Source organism: Microtus pennsylvanicus, chromosome 7 (assembly GCF_037038515.1).
Source record: "Microtus pennsylvanicus isolate mMicPen1 chromosome 7, mMicPen1.hap1, whole genome shotgun sequence".
Taxonomy (NCBI): Eukaryota; Metazoa; Chordata; class Mammalia; order Rodentia; family Cricetidae; genus Microtus; species Microtus pennsylvanicus.
Window position 1 is genome coordinate 6,347,501 of NC_134585.1, and position 15,448 is coordinate 6,362,948.

Consider the following 15,448-nt stretch of genomic DNA (forward strand, 5'->3'; position numbering starts at 1 on the left):
ATGGACTGATCTGAATCTCCTGCAGACCTCCCAAGTGGTGAGGTCACCGGCATGCCCACACACCCAGTTTGTGCTGTCAGGGAGCTAACCAGGAACTCAAGCTGGTTAGGCAAGCACTCCTAACTACCTACATCTTCAGCCCTGGAGGCTTGAGAGAGATTCCCTGACTAGGCCTTCAGCTCTGACCAGGCCCAACGTTGGAACCTGAGTCAGGAAGTTAGGTGCAGAGGAACCCTAAGGTGATGGGTCCTCTTCCAGCCATGGCTGTCCCCAACCAGTTGGCCACGGAGCTTGAGAAGGCAGCCCCCCCCCCATTGTCTACTGCTGGGCCCAGCTGGGGGCACTGTGGTCTTGCACCAGCCCAGCCTCCTTCCTGGCAAGGGTGTCCTGGGTGAACACACGCCTGGCACAGGGCCCGGTGCCTGGGAATGAGACTCTGGCGGGTGGCTTTGTGTTTTGTGAAAACCAAACCCACAACCAAGCCCGGCAGCCAAGCAAAGCCTGCCGGGAAGGCTGGCAGACCTCCCTCCCAGCTCCCGACAGAGCCCCCCCAGGAACTACGGGTGGCACCAGCTGCCACCCTGGCTGGCACAGGAGACCCAGTGGACAAGGCCTGGGTCCAGCTCTGGCCTCCCAGCCTGACCCTCTTCTCCCTGGAATAAATTGGAATAGAGATGAGAGGGAATCGCTCTCCTCTGTTTGAACAAATTGCTATGGATCCCTCCCTGTCTCAGGTCAGGGCTCGCGATGGGGGATATTTTCACTTGCCGACTGCTAATAGACTCAGGAGAAGCTGCCGGATCGATTGTGGCCGGGAAAATTAGCCATGAGCTCCGGGCCAGCCTTGGCCTGCCCCTGCCCCCCACTCCAGGCCTCTTGGTGGGGAGGAGAGGGGGCCTGCGCCTAGTAGGAACCAAAGCCAGGAATAGACAGATTGAACCCGGGGTGCCGGGGCTGAGCCTGGTGGCTGCCAGGAACCACAGTTTGCTGGAGGGCTCAGAATCCCTGCGGAGGTCCCCAGGGCACACCCAGGGCACACATGCATTCATCTGTGTGCTGCTCCAGTATGCTTGCTTGTGCCTACTCATGCATGCCTGCCAGATTTCCATGTGCCTGAGAGACAGATCAGAAGCTCCCGTGTAAGCAGCAAGGGCTGTCAGGGTCCACGGTGAGAAACACTTGCCAACCTCATGTTTGTCTCCAACAGAATGGGGAAGGGAGGTGGCAGCTCCTGTCCTGGCTCCCAGGGAGCTCTCCACCTGCTCCCTCAGCTCCCGCAAAGTGAAAGGAAGGAAGTGAGCCACACCCACACGGGGGTGTTCCGTGTTCCGATTAGGAGACTCAGGAACCAGAACCTCATGGCCCCACCATGAGGCTAGTGCTAGGGACCACATAGTCCGGAGAAGCTAAGGGAAGGGAAGGTGGAGTTTGCTGTAGCCTCTGAATGTTCCAGGAGTGAGGTGGTTTGCAAACGTACATGCTTGACACGGCAGGATAGTTGGCAGGCACACGCACGCTCACACACACCCCCATCTTGGGCCATGTTAGCCCAGGTCCCTCTGAGGACACAGAGAAAGGCCGCTGACTTACACTGGCCACCAGTTTCTGCTTCTGAGGGATAGAGTTAATAGCTCACCTCTCAGCCGTCAACCGCTAACCTCTGTGCATTTGAGCTGGGTCTAGCCCTTTCTGTCACCCAGCAGGTAATCACTAAATGCTAAATCCATCTATCTCAGGACCCAGTTGTAAGCACCCCAAAAGTCCAGCGGTGTTCCTCTGTGGTCTCTGAAAAGCTTCAGTCGTTCAGGGCTGCAGGGCAGCAAACTCAAGGACACGAACAGAAAGAATTCCGAACACCTCAAAACCCTGCCTGCAGGGCAAGTTGCTGGGCCCACCCACTTCAACCTTGACTTGGAATTCTTCAGAGCAAGTATCCACTCACGGTGTTGCCCAAAGTACCCTGGAGAGCCCTGCTTGTCCTCACTACCCTCCTCCTACCCTGTCCCCTCCAGGGACAAGCCCCGCCCCCACCTTCCAGAAGGGTCCAGGGCAGTAGTTCTCAACTTGACCCCTTTGGGCAATCAGCCCTCTCACAGGAGAGGCCTAAGGCCATCTGCAGATCAGATATTTATGTCACGATTCCTAACAGCAGCAAAGGTTCAGTTATGAAGTAGTAATGAAAATAACTTTATGGCTGGGGTCACCACATGTTAAAGGGTCGCAGCGTCAGGAAGGTTGAGAACCACTGGCCTAGGGGAAACCCACACACTGAGACTTAGTGAGTAGCTTGTTCTGGAGAGAGGCTTGAGCCTAAGGCCCTGCAGCTCTGCAAATCAGGCTGGTTCCATCTACAAAGGAAGATGTGGTGGTACCTGCTGTCAGTCCCCTATGTCCCTCTAGCCTTCTCAGTGGCCAGTGGCCATCCATCTAGCTCCTAGCTGCTAGCACCTGCCGTCTTATGGAGTCTGAGTCCACCCTGGCCACTACAGCCCATGTTCCTATGTGCCTAGTGGGCTCAGAGGGCAGAGTGCTCAGAGTGCCACCATCCGGGAACAGCTTGTCCAACGGAAACAGGAGTGGGTGTGTCCCCACCCCAGGAGCAGAGAGCCAGAGCTCTCCAGAAGGGCACAGGGCAACTGGTTTAATCAGGCTCAAGGGGGAGGGAGTCCCTCGTTTTCTTAGCTTACTTCTCTGCTTCCCAACCCAGGCCACCTAAGACCACAGGTCCAAGGGACTTTTGATGATCTATGGTGTATGATCTATGGTATATGTGGGAGGTTCACTCCACCCCCTCCCCTGCCCCATGTCATGTCTGGGTTGTCGCCCTCCACCCCAAAGCACCATGACCTCTGTCTAAAAACTCCCTCCTTTATCCCAAACAATGTCCTTGGATACCCCCAAACCTAAACCCACCTACCCATTAGTCCTGAGCCTCAGGGCCTGGGTTGATTGCAGCCTCCAGGCCTTCCCTGCCAGAGGTGGCACTGTCCTCTGCTCTTGTGGGAAGTGTGACAAGACTGAAAGGGACTGAGAACAAGGCCCACACAAGGTCATTGCCTCCCTGATACTTCATGAAGGGCCCAGGCATCCAACCCTCAAGCATCTCCTCCTGTCTGGTGGACACTGAGGCTGTGGGAGATGTGCCTAAGGTGACGTGGAACACTGACAGAGAGTTGACTTTGGAGTCCCTGTACGTGCATGGCTTTTGACTTCAGCCTAGGCACATGACGGCTGTGTGACCTCCATAAACCACTTGCCTTCTCTGGTCTCAAGTCTCTTCCTACGTAGAATCTCAGCGATCCCAATGGGCTGGGTCACATGAGACCAGAGTGGGGTGGCCGAGTCCTGCCTGCCACACCCTTTGGTGTTTCTGCAGCTGCTTTGTGGGGAACCAGGCCCCACTGGGGCAGGAAGCTAACCTGACCTTCCCCAAGGTCTCCTGCGTTTTAATGGAGCATTTAAGACAGACCCAAGGGGCAGTGGTGGTGCATGCGCACGCCTTTAATCCCAGCACTTGGGAGGCTGAGGCAGGCGGATCTCTGTGAGTTCGAGACCATCCTGGTCTACAAGAGCTAGTTCCAGGACAGGCTCCAAAACCACAGAGAAACCCTGTCTCGAAAAAAAAAAAAAAGACAGACCCAAGGGACCAGGCCACTGGAATTCAGTTCCTTCCCGTTCTGCCCTCCCGGGATTCTACTCAGAGAGACAGAGAAAGAGGCCTCCAGTGTAGGAGAGAAGAGGCTCAGGGCCAAGGATTGATTCAAGTTCAGCACAGCAGACTCAACTCCAAGTCTCTCTGATGTCAGGCTATGCTCCAGTAAGTTGATATAAAGTCAGACAGTGAGAATTTCCCCAGATGAAGAGCCAAAAGAAAAACACAGCAAATTGTAGTGAGGCCTCCTGATCTCACAAGAGAGTGCGCTCCACCAGAAAACCTGGTCACCTCAGAAGAACTTCCTATCCCATAACCTTCAGTGTCTGAAAGCCAAGAGGCTGCTGCTCCCCAGACCACAGGCTGAAAGGAGACACCTGCTCTTGGAGATAGACTTCCCGGAGAGCCTCCGAGCCAGAGGAGAGGGCTGAGAGGGATCAAAGCCACAGGCAGGCAGGAGTCTCTCAGGAATGTCTGGGTGACTCCAGGCAAGTCACACGCCCACTCTGGTCTCGGTCTTCTCCAAGACCCCCACCCCACCTGAGCGAGGTTGGCAGAGTAGGTGGAAGAGGGCCCAGTGTGACAGCTCACAGCATTCAGCCCTCCTCAGTCAGGAAGCCACAGGTGGGGGAAAGACAATGGTTCCATGGGTGAGGTCCTTGCTGCCCAGCTCAAGGGACTTGCCCTACACTGAATCTCCGAAAGCCCCATCTGGGTCACATGAGACCACAGGGGGACGGTTGAGTCCTGCCCTGCCACACTCTGTTGGGACCCCTGCACTACTTGAAAAAGGCAGGCTTGGGTGGGAAGAGGGTTCCCTGGTTAGGAGTACCAGCTGCCCTAGCTAGAGGACCCAAGTTCAGTTCCCAACACCCACACCAGGCAACTCACAACCACCTGTAACTCCAGTTCCAGGACATGTGATACCCCTATTCCAGCTTCCAAAGGCACCTGTACTTGTGTGTATACATACACAGTTAGAAAGTTAAATCTTTTTAAAAGAAAAAGATAAAGCCGGACATGACTGTGTTCTGGGGAAGCAGAGACGTGCAGGTCATCAGGTTGCTGGCCAATCAGTTTAGCCAGTCAGTGTGCCCCCGGTCTAAGTGAGACCCTGTCTCAAAAGTTACGGCGGAGGGCAGCTGAGGACACCTGAAATCAGCCTCTGATCTCCAATGCACACGAACCCCAAGATGGGACAGACGGCTGACTAAGAGGAGACTCACGCCTAGCCCGTCACCTGTCCGCCTCCGGTCCTGTTTTGTTTTTAATTTTAGGTTTTATTATATTTGTGTGTGTGTGTGTACACTTAGCCCAAGGCGAGCTTGTGGAGGCCCAAGGGTAACTTTCCAGAGTCTATTCTCTCATTCCATCACCCGGGACCTGCAGACTGAACTCAAGTCCTCAGGCTCGGTGGCGGAGTGCCTTTACCTGCTGAGCCATCTTGTTGCCCCAAGTGTGTTCATCTGTGGAACTCCTGTACTTTTGTGGGCAAAAATATGCCCACCTCAGCCTCCCTTACAGTTAAAAGGGCCAAGGAGCTCAAGGCTGCCCTATGTAAACAGAAGCCACCCAAGGGCTTCTGGGAAATCTTACAGGAAGGTGGTTGGGCCAAAATGTCAGGTGTACTGATTTAACTGCTTGATGCAGCGTGGGCACGGGGAACTGTTGAAGTGTCCTGGGTTATCTTCTGTGCAGCCAAATCTGAGGACTACTGCTGAAGCCGGGCCCCAATGTGAGAGGAGCCGGGAGAACCTCTGCACCCGAGGAGCCAGAGACGGACGCCTCGGTGCATCACCGCCAGACGGGGTCCCTGGAGGACTGGAGGGCTCATCATGCTGCTTCAAGAATCAACCCAGCCGGGCAGTGGTGGCACACGCATTTAATCCCAGCAGAGGCAGAGGCAGGTGGATCTCTGTGAGTTCAAGGTCAGCCTGGTCTACAAGAGCTAGTTCCCGGACAGGGTCCAAAGCTACAGAGAAGGTCTCAAAAACACCAAAACCAACCAACTAAACAAACAAAAATCAACCCCCTGACCCTAAGAAAAACTAAGAAACAAACCAGGCAGGCAGCTCAAATACCCTTGGGGTAGTACAGGTAGACATGAAGTTTGACACTGGGTGGCTTTGAGTTCAAATCCCGGATCTACCACCTACCTGCCAACTGTAGGACCCTGGTTTGCCACTCAGCCTGACCCTCAGCCTTTGCACTTGGAAAATGAGGGTTTGGGGGAGATCCTTAGGGACATCCAGCACCCATCAACCTTTCAGCCCTTGGCTGGTTTGGGATGAGGAGGCCCTGTGGTTAAAAGGAGGGATAAAGTGCTATCCTGATCCCCTGGCTGAGCCTTCTGTGAGAATCATGCAAGCAGAAAGGCTCCAGCTGGTGGCTTCAGGGATAAGTGACCTGCACTGAAGTCCCCAGGCCCCGGCAGAGCTTGGCTGGAACTCAGCTTGGGCGGTGGCCTGGAGCCTAGACATGCCCTGGAGACTTCCCAGGGAGAAGCAGCAGTTTAGCCTTGCTTATTCTAACGCGTCTACACCCTCTGTGTTGATCCAGCCTCTGAGTCAAAGCACCAATTTCAGGGCTTCCAGCCGCAGCTTCCATCTGCGGAGCTCCTGCATCAGAGGGTCCAGGCAGAGCGAGGTCTGCACCATGGATAAGCTCCCGGATGGCTTTAATATGCCACCTCATGGCTTCCAAACCACCAGATAATCCTAGCATCTTGGCTGGCTCTGGGACTGGAAGGGAACCAAAGAGAGCTTGGGATAGCCTCTCCCAAGCCACAAGGTCACCCATTCCAAAGCTCCAACATCTACCAGAAACAGACAAGCGGGGCTCAGGTTAGAGCCACAGCCACTTCAGGCCTCCGAGGTCTTGCAAATTTCTCAAACGTGCAGCCGCTGCTTCAACACCGCCCCATGCAGCACACACAGTGACTTCCCTGTCTGCCGCCACAGCTCTGCTCCCGCAAGTCCCTGTAGTTCACCTCAGAGCTGGCAAAATACTGACATCACGTTGAGGCTTTCCTGTGACCCCAGCCCGTTCCAGACAGGGAAACTGAGGCTCTTCTTAAAGAGAGTGTATTGCCCTTGCTAGGCCAAGAGCAACCCATGTCCCCTCAGTCTCTGTCACTGTCATGAGGGCTCTGCTGGAAACACAGCCTGAATCTGCATTTTCCCCAAGAGCTTTTCTGGAAGAGCTGGGGAGCTCCTATCCCTCAGTGGACCCTGAAGCACCTCCTCTTCTCCCTTACACAGCACATCTGCTTTGTCTCCCCTCTCTCCTCTCTCTAGACATGGGACCCTCACCTCAGCCCAGTGCCCCCACAGCGACGTACCTTCCTTGGGGGAGTCCGCATTGTTTTGTGGACATAAACCAAGGCACACTGTAACCTTTTCTGAGTTGCCAGCCTCCCTGCCACACAGCCTATGAATAAAGTCGACCTTAAAACCACACTCAATGGCTGGGCCGTGGTGGCGCAAGCCTTTAATCCCAGCACTCGGGAAGCAGAGGCAGGCGGGTCTCTGGGAGTTCGAGGCCAGTCTGGTCTACAAGAGCTAGTTCCAGGATAGCCTCAAAAGCTACAGGAAAACCCTTTCTTGAAAAACAAAACAAAAAACAACAACAACAAAAATGCAGCTCAGTTGGTAGAGTCCTTGCCTCGTTTGCACGAAGCCCTGAGGTCAGTCCCCAGCATAAATTCGGTATGGGATATGATTGTAACCCCAATACTCTCAGTCCTGGGAAGGTGAAGGTAAGAAAAACAAAAGTTCAAGGTCATTCTTGGCTACACAGCCAGCCTGTCTCAAGATAAAACCTCCAGTCATTAAGCTATTTGTTGAGGCCTTTGTTTGCCTGTCTGCCCTGACAGAAGGCTGGCCCAGGACAGCGCCTTCTCAGGCTTCATTCTGGGGCAGGAACAAGCAGCAGTTCAGAAGCCCAGGCCCTAACCCTCCCCACTCTCCTGCCCCAAATCTGTCTAATCAACAGCATTTTATTCTGCCTCTTCCCACTGTGAGCCCGTTCCCCAACTGCCAACTGCAGGCCATTGTCAGCTCTTGTCCCCAAGGGATCTCTTTCTCCGTCCGGCTCTGGATTTCAGGATGGAGTTCTGCAGTCTCTAAACTCACCAGCTTTGCTTCCTTCAAGAGACTCTGTGAGAAAACTGCTCGCGGTGCTCCTCATATGCTCAAAACCCAATCCCCTTAGATTCAGAAGTCCTTACACAGCCTTCACTACGTCTGTCCTCACCCATGGTCAGACCCTGTCTGCACCGTCTCCGTTCATTCTCTTCCCCACAACGGACTCTTCTATCAAGCCAGGTCCGTCCTTACGCCAGGGCCATTGCACCGCCTAGTCCCCTGCCTGGCTACTTCCCGTAGATATCCATGAGCTCTTGCCTCCGGGGCACCTCCACAGGGAAGCCCCCAACCCCAGCCACCGTGCACGGACTGACCCACAGTCTCTCTACTCAGTCCCCTCGTCCACACGACCCTCCTGTCAGTGAGAGGCTGTCTCTTCATGCTCTTCTATCTGCGGCCGTCTCTCCCTCCACAGCCCTGTAAATCTTAGGAGAAACAAGAGCTGACCACCCCCCAATCCTGCTCCACTGTCAGTTCCTCCTGCCCCTTCTCCCAGCAGCTGAGCCAGGCCAAGCCTCATGCCAGCTCTGCACCCTACAAGAGTTCCAGAAAGTCCCTCTACGCCGCCCCCTCCAAAGCACTAAACACCACAGCTTCCCCAGTCCATCATTCCGGCATGGCCTCCATCACAGGCTTTGCAGTCCACATCTCTGGGCCCTATCTAGGGGCTGCAACTTCATCTCTCTCAACCTCTTGGCTTCCTCAAGGGTGAAATGGGTTGCGGAGTCTCTCTCTCCAGGAGGCTCCCTGTAAGCCAGAGACAGCAATGCATATTCATGATCTCTGGCACTATTATTATTATTATTCCTGGGCGTTTCCAATCCTCATAGCCTTGACTTCTTTTCAACCAATGCCTGACCAACAGGGGTCTTCAGCTCTATGCCCTCTGCCAGGGACAGCCTCGCAGGCCTGGTTGTTGATGACCACGGCTCGTCCAATCTCTGTCCTCCACAAGTCCTAGGAGGTGACTTTTCCATCCTCCTGCGAGCCTCAAGTTGTCTTTGCCATGAGGGACTTATCGACTCTTTGTGGAACCATTTCCTCATTCCCCTGACTCATGTCAAGCAGCACCACGATGCCCAGAACCAGTTTTTCCAGAGGAAAGACTCGGTAGGCACCACAGAAAATCACCTCTCATTGTCCTTGCTCTCCACCCAGAAGACTGTGCTACCCACACTGGAGCCCCCCTTCTCACCAACAATGCCACGCTAAGAAGGTCACCTATGTCCTTGGAACCTCGGTTCAATGGCGAAAATAGGCACCCCATGGACTGCCTTCTCAGAATATCACTGGAAATAAAGGCACAGCCAGACCAAAGACTTGGCAGGGCATGGGGTACCCCCATGTTTGTGAGAGACTTTCAACTTCACCAAGGATGCTCCCTGAACGGGGGTCACCCTCCTATATACTAAAAGACATGGAGAGAACCATACCCAATGCATGGACACTGAATCTTACTTGCTTTTTTAAATTTTTATTTTATGGTTTTTATGCACATCGATGCTTTGGCCATGGGTACTGGGTCCCCTAGAACTGGAGTTACAGACAGGTGTGAGCTGCCATATGGGTGGGAATTGAGTCCGGGTCCTCTGGAAGGGCAGCCAGTGCTCTTAACCACTGAGCCATCTCTCCAGCCCCTGAATCACACTTTCTTTTACTTCCATGTATACTTTGATTATTTTGCATGTGTTATCTAGTCTTAGGAAAATGGAAGAATCATGTAAAGAAATAGAGAGAGAGAGATCGATTCATTCCTTTGAGCTAAGCATGGCTCTTGCCTGTCTTCTGCATCAGCTATTAAATGCCACGTGGGTCTTTAGTTTTGTGACCGTGGAAAAGGCAATGCTGGCTAGGGACCGTACCTAGGTTTGCAAAGAGGCAATTGTGCAGAGGTGTCAGACCCCTCCCCACACACAGCCCCCTCAAAGTCTCAGCTGACCTAGAGAAGAATTGAGTTATCCTGGAAAGGCAGAAAGTGTGACTTTATCCATGGTGGGTGCCCTTGGGTTCTGAGGTAGGTATGTGAGAGTTGGGGAGAGAGCCCCCTTCCACCTCAGGCAGGAGAGTCAGAACAAGTCCTCCTTTTCTGAGATAGGGCGAGGAGGCAAGCACTGGGAAGACACGATGTGGTGGCCAAGCCTGCCCCCTGCTGGCAATGTCTGGAAGAGCAGTACCAGTTTAACACCGCAGGACCCAAAGGGATTACATGCCCGACCTCTCTGACACACAAGCATCAGGGACCTACTCAGATCGGGGTGTCTGAGCAGGGGGAAGGTGAAGTGGAACCCTTGCTAGACTGAGAAACTCGATTCCATCTCTAGTCTCCCAAACTTTCCTAGGTGGGTTACCTTCTGATCCAATCTTCCTGAACCCAGTCACAGGAAGAGTCGTCAAGGTTGCCGTGGGTAACAGGTTGAGAGGGAGGAATCCTCCATATCCTACCTGGGCCTTACTACTCCCAGGTCCCTCCGTGCCTCCCGGGCAACCAGGAGAAGCAAGCCCTGCTACCACGGCCTGATTTCCAATCCCACCCCGGTATTGATCTTCTACATCATTCACTGGCCGGGCCTTGGCGACTGTGATTAGCTCCCTCTCCCTCCCCACGGAGCTCCCCGCCCATCCCTCCATGTTCCAGCGAAGCAAAGCTAATACGGGCTCTAAATGAGGCTTTTCCACCCGGCCTCAGCAGCTCAGAGCCAGACCTGGCCAATTGTATGTAGGCCCCTCAGACAGTCCCAGCCTGCCCCTCGAGGATGCTTACAACCCTTCCAATCTAGCTTCCGGACCCCCGAGCTGCACCCACGTACACTGCCCGAATGCCCAGCCTGCAGCCGGGTAGGGGGCAAACCAGGAAGAGCTCTATAGAATGACTTTGTGGGGAGCCCCCAGGCATGCTTGGGGGGTTGTCAAAGGCAGCACAGCTAAAATAGCCTGGATTTGTAGACGCAAGACAATCTTTCCCTCGGGCAATGTCTATAACAGAGAAGGAAAAAGGAAAAAGGAAGGAAAGTAGGCGGGGACCTTCTTGGGGACTTAGGGAAGCCTGAGCCTGCTGCTGACTCTGGATGCAGCCTGCTTCTTTCTTCTGCTTCTTCTGGGAAGGCCCTATACAGACAGCCACTTTCTGTGCAGGGGTGTGGACCTCAGAGGGAAAAGTCCCAAGCATCATCAACACTCAGAAGCCCCACCCTTCCCGAAATCCCTTCCCCACACTCCCCTCGAGGAAAAGGGGGGCTGACTTGGTGATAATTCTGTGAGCGATGTTGCTCTTGTCAAATTATTCAACATCTGTCTTCATGTTCCCACAAAAATTAGCATAGGATAGTAGTTTCTGATGACACCTTTGGTGAAATATTTTGACTTCCCCCAGTACGTGGCAAACAACCTGTCTTAAGGAGAATGTCACTTCCCACTCCTGCATATTAAATAATCCAGGGGTTTGTTGTGTGTGTGTGTTTTGTAAGGAGCTGAATCCTCCTCACTGGCTCCTGCCTGGAAGTCTGCCTGCTTTAAGACAGGAGACAAGAAGCCAGGACAGAAGATGAGAAGCCTTCAACTCAGCCTTCACAGAACGTGCCAGCCCTTCTTTACCCACCTAGTCTTTGTCACAGAACTAGACCTCTGGGGCCAGCCTCAGACACACACACACACACACACACACACACACACACACACACACCCACTGGCCTGACAGAAAATAGATTACAGGATCTACTCTGTAAACAACAAACTGGGCTAGAGATTGAGAATCGGAGAAGGAGGAGGCCCCGCTCCAAATGGACCATCTGGTCCCACACACGGCCGCTGTAGCATCTGTGGCCCCAAAGAAGAGCAAAGCCACCTGGTCAGACTGAGAGGGCCTTCCCAGTCCTGCTGCTGCTGGCAGGCTTTAGAGCTGGAGGGTGGACCCAGCAGGATGCAGGGCTTAGGGCTCTGAGCAGCTGTCTCCTACTAGGATGGACTGACCGTCACCCACCCATAAGGCCGCCATCCTGTCCCTCCTTCCTCCCCTGCCTTCACCCTCCTTATGAGACTACCCCTCCATCAGTAGCCTGGGGCAGAATGACAGCCGGCAGCTTAAGTCTATCCCCAGCACATACTGACTACAGCCTCCCTCCTGGATGCTAGCGAAACCCAGCACTTCAGTCTCTTCTCTATAGGATTGCAAGCCTAGGGCCTCGTGGCTCTCTGAGCAGAAACCTTCAACTAAAGCCCTCTGTCTTGGTGAGTGACATGCTCTGGAGACACCTGAGAATATCATGAAGTATTTCAACCTGCAGCTCTTCATCCACTCGACAAGCCTCATCAGAGATCCTACAGGACGCCAGGTAGCATGCTGGGCTGGATGCTGCTGTGGATGGCCAGGGGGGACGTCTCCATCCCTGTATACCACCACACTCCCACATCTGCCTCATCTGCTTTGGGGTGCAGAGGAATGGGTGGGGCAGAACAAACCCTAGCTCTCCACCCTACTTCTTAGTCCAGTCCCAACCCTGTTGAGGTGTCACTTGTGCTTGTAACATCACAAGGGACAGTGTCCCCCCAACTCCTCTTTCCCTCGCTTCCTATCCACCACCAAGAAGATTTTCCACACAGCGATCTCCCTGCAGCCCGGCCTTCCCTGTAGCCAGGCTCTCCAAGAGCAGGTGTAAAAGAACGCCTGCGAAGGGCCAAGGGTGGACCCGGTGGACCTACCCTGCTTTGATTTGTAACAAGAGCAGCCGGGACCTGGGCATGTGAGAGCTGGGAGAAAGTAAAGAAAGGAGAAGGGGACAGAGAAGGGGAGGCACAGAGGGTCTACAAAGACCATGGCTCTTGTCCCCTAACCTCTGTCCTCATTGTCCGGGTTCCTGCGTAGTCCCAGAGGGGTTTCCTTACATGCACATTGGGCCACCCCGGTGAGGGAAGACAGGAGAAACCCAAACCACACAGCCACGAGATGGGGTCATCAGAGCAATCCAAGAGCTGGTAGTAGACAGAGATCTCAGGAGGGTGTATGAGCAAGTTGCAACAGCCTCTGTGGGGGTACTCCCTTAAAGGTAGCCATGGCTAAGCCACTGGTATCTTTGGTGATCCTGGAGAAAGAAGAACTCTAAGACCTCTGGTATCTTCCTGTCCTAGAGGGAGAATCTATTTCACACCCTACGCCCCATACATACAGCCTCGCAGCATCCCTCCTCCTGCCTACTTTGTCTGGCCTATGCCAGGGGCCAGACAGTAAGAGACACACAAACTAATTAAGAAAAGGAGTTTGGCTGGAAGCCTGGGCTGGCCTCACCAGGGAATTAAGCCCAAGCCAGCTAGCTATTGGAGTTCAGGGGTGTATACTTTCCAGATACCCGCTTCCCAGGATGCTCCTTTCCCTTGCCAGGCAGAGGCAGAGACACGGGACTAAAGCTAGTAGTTGTGGACATGGGCTCTGCAACCCAAACTGTTCAAGTCCAACTCCCTCCACTCTCAAAGAGAATAATTGGATTCTCGACCCCAGAGAAAGAGGGAGAATACTGCCCACCCTGGTCACACATCATTAAAAAGTAACTACAAAGCCCACCCTGCGGTCAGGAGAAGGCAAAGTCAGAACCATAGGCTCTGGGGACCGACTCTCTGTGCTGTGCACGTCTGCAGGACGACCCTGAGTAGTACTGAACCAAGGAGCCTTTGCTGAGAAAACCCCGCGGCGTGAAGTGGAGAAAATGGGGCCAGAATACTCCTTGGCGCAACGGAGCGTGGCTTGGGGATGCGGGAGTGGAGCTGCGTGGCGGGAGGCAGAGTTTCGACGGGTAGCTGAATGGGTGCAAGCGGTGTTTGCGTTTCCTGAGGACGGTGGCTGAATGTGTCTGTGTGTGTGCAAGCCGGCAGAAGGAAGCTGGGGGCTGAGGTTCTGAGGTTGGGAACCAGGGACAGGAAGAGCAGACTCGGGAGAGGTCTCTGAAAAGGGATGCCATGAATCCTAGGCGCCAGGGTTAGGCGATGCCCATCATCCGCTTAGACGCTTAGACCGTTACAAAGCTAGAAGAGGCAGCTCAGCCGTGGCTACTGCCGAGAATGCGAGCCAGCGGCCCGGCCGCGGTTCTGGCGAGCATCTCACCCTCCAGCCGCACACAACTCCAGATCACTTGCATCGCATGCTTCCACTCGGGAGGCTGAGCCAGGGGAGGTAAAAGATTCGGTGGAAATCGCTGCCCCAGTCCAGGGCTTGGGCTCTTCCCGGGTCTCCTGATCCCACTGGATTCTCCCAATACTTCCAGATCACTCCAACCCCTAGCAAGATTTCGGAAAGTCGAGACCTCATCCCGGCACCCCCAGTTTCATGCCATACCCTAGGATCCGCTCCTGGGCTCGGGAGCAGACCACTAGGTCTCCTGGCGCCCTGGCGAGGGTGGGGAAGCGATCATCCACTCCAGAGTGCAAGCCCAGGGCTCCACCAAGGCCCGCCAGCGCGCACTTTGAGCAAGATCTTGCAAAGTTTCCGCGCGGCTCCGCCAGGGTGGAGCTGGACACGAGCTCTTACCGTAGACTCCTTGTCCCCGACAGTGGAAGGGGATCAGCGCCAGAAGTAGAAGGCAGGTCACCTCCATCTTCACGGCCAGTGCTTCATCCCCGCGAGGCGGCGCAGCCTGAGAGGCAGCGGGGGGCGCATCCGCCGGGGCACCGCGATGCCCTCTGCCTTCCCTCCTTTTCCCTGAGACGCGACAGAGAGCGAGACGACCGAGAGAAGGAGTCCGAGCAGGCGGCGACTGGCTCTGTCTTTTTCCCACAGGGCGGCTGCCCGGGTTGGGTCGCTGGCGGCGCTGGCCCAGACCCTGGTGCCTCTGTGCACCAAGCGCAGCAGCCAGCTCCCTGGCCCAGAAAGCTCGGCCACCTAGTAGCCTTGAGTCCCCAGGGCTGTCTGCCGAAGGTGCTGAGCGCAGGGGACCTCTCTGCTGCGGTGGCCGAGCTCCAATCCAACAGGCCACCGATGCCTGACAAACTTGTCGTTCCCCGCCCAGGGGACGCCCCACCGTGGAGCCAGGCCGGGAGGTTAATCCGCTGGCTCCAGTTCTGCAGTGGGTGCGGAGGGCTTGGCAGCCCGACCCAAGGGATCGGGGCTAGGCGCCCTTCTCGGAGACGAGGTCTCCACGGGTCCCGGTCCTGTCGAGCGCGGGAGCAGCGAGGACTGAATTCGGCCGCCGAGCGAGCGCTCCGGGTCCCCGGGTCCACGAAGTTGGCGGAGCTGCCGCCGAGGAATCCGGGGGAGGCGAACGCGTCCCAGAGCCCCCGCGGGATTCCGGAGAACGATTCCAAAGCAAGAGGGACCGCAGCAAGCAGGGGAAGGAGGAAAGTTTGAGTCCTTTGAAAATAATTTGCGCTCTTGCCGAGGCCCGGGCAGCAGCTCGGGAGCCGCCAGCCGCCTCCTGTCTCCGCGGTCCGCTCCCGCCGTCTGGCCGCAGCCGTGGCGCTCCCGGGCTCCGCGATCTCGGGAGAGCGGGGCTGCGCCGCGCCCCAAGTTGGGCGTCCCCGCCCCCCCTCCCGGAGGCCTGGGCCCGAGGGGGCCCCAGCGGGCGGGTCCGGGCCGGGCTCCCGGGCACGGCGGCCACTCGGGCTCCGGGGCCGCGCGAGCGCTCCGCTCGCTCGGCAACTTGGGCTTCGCTGTGCTGCTTTCTGGTCCCTC

The 15,448-nt window shown here is 55.4% G+C and overlaps 1 protein-coding gene across 4 annotated transcripts in view; it reads right to left on the reverse strand.

Annotated features, from left to right (window-relative positions):
• The window catches only part of Mdga1 (MAM domain containing glycosylphosphatidylinositol anchor 1), a 56,508-nt gene extending 41,651 nt beyond the window's left edge, over window positions 1-14,857 (reverse strand). For 3 of the 4 annotated variants that reach the window (XM_075979753.1, XM_075979755.1, XM_075979756.1), the window contains exon 1: window positions 14,309-14,512. In XM_075979753.1, coding sequence (XP_075835868.1) covers window positions 14,309-14,375 — 67 coding nt within the window. In that variant the 5' untranslated portion in view covers window positions 14,376-14,512. Of the gene's footprint in view, window positions 1-14,308 lie in introns of all 4 variants that reach the window. The other variant, XM_075979754.1, reaches the window with a different exon arrangement.
• Window positions 14,858-15,448: the final 591 nt, after the last annotated feature.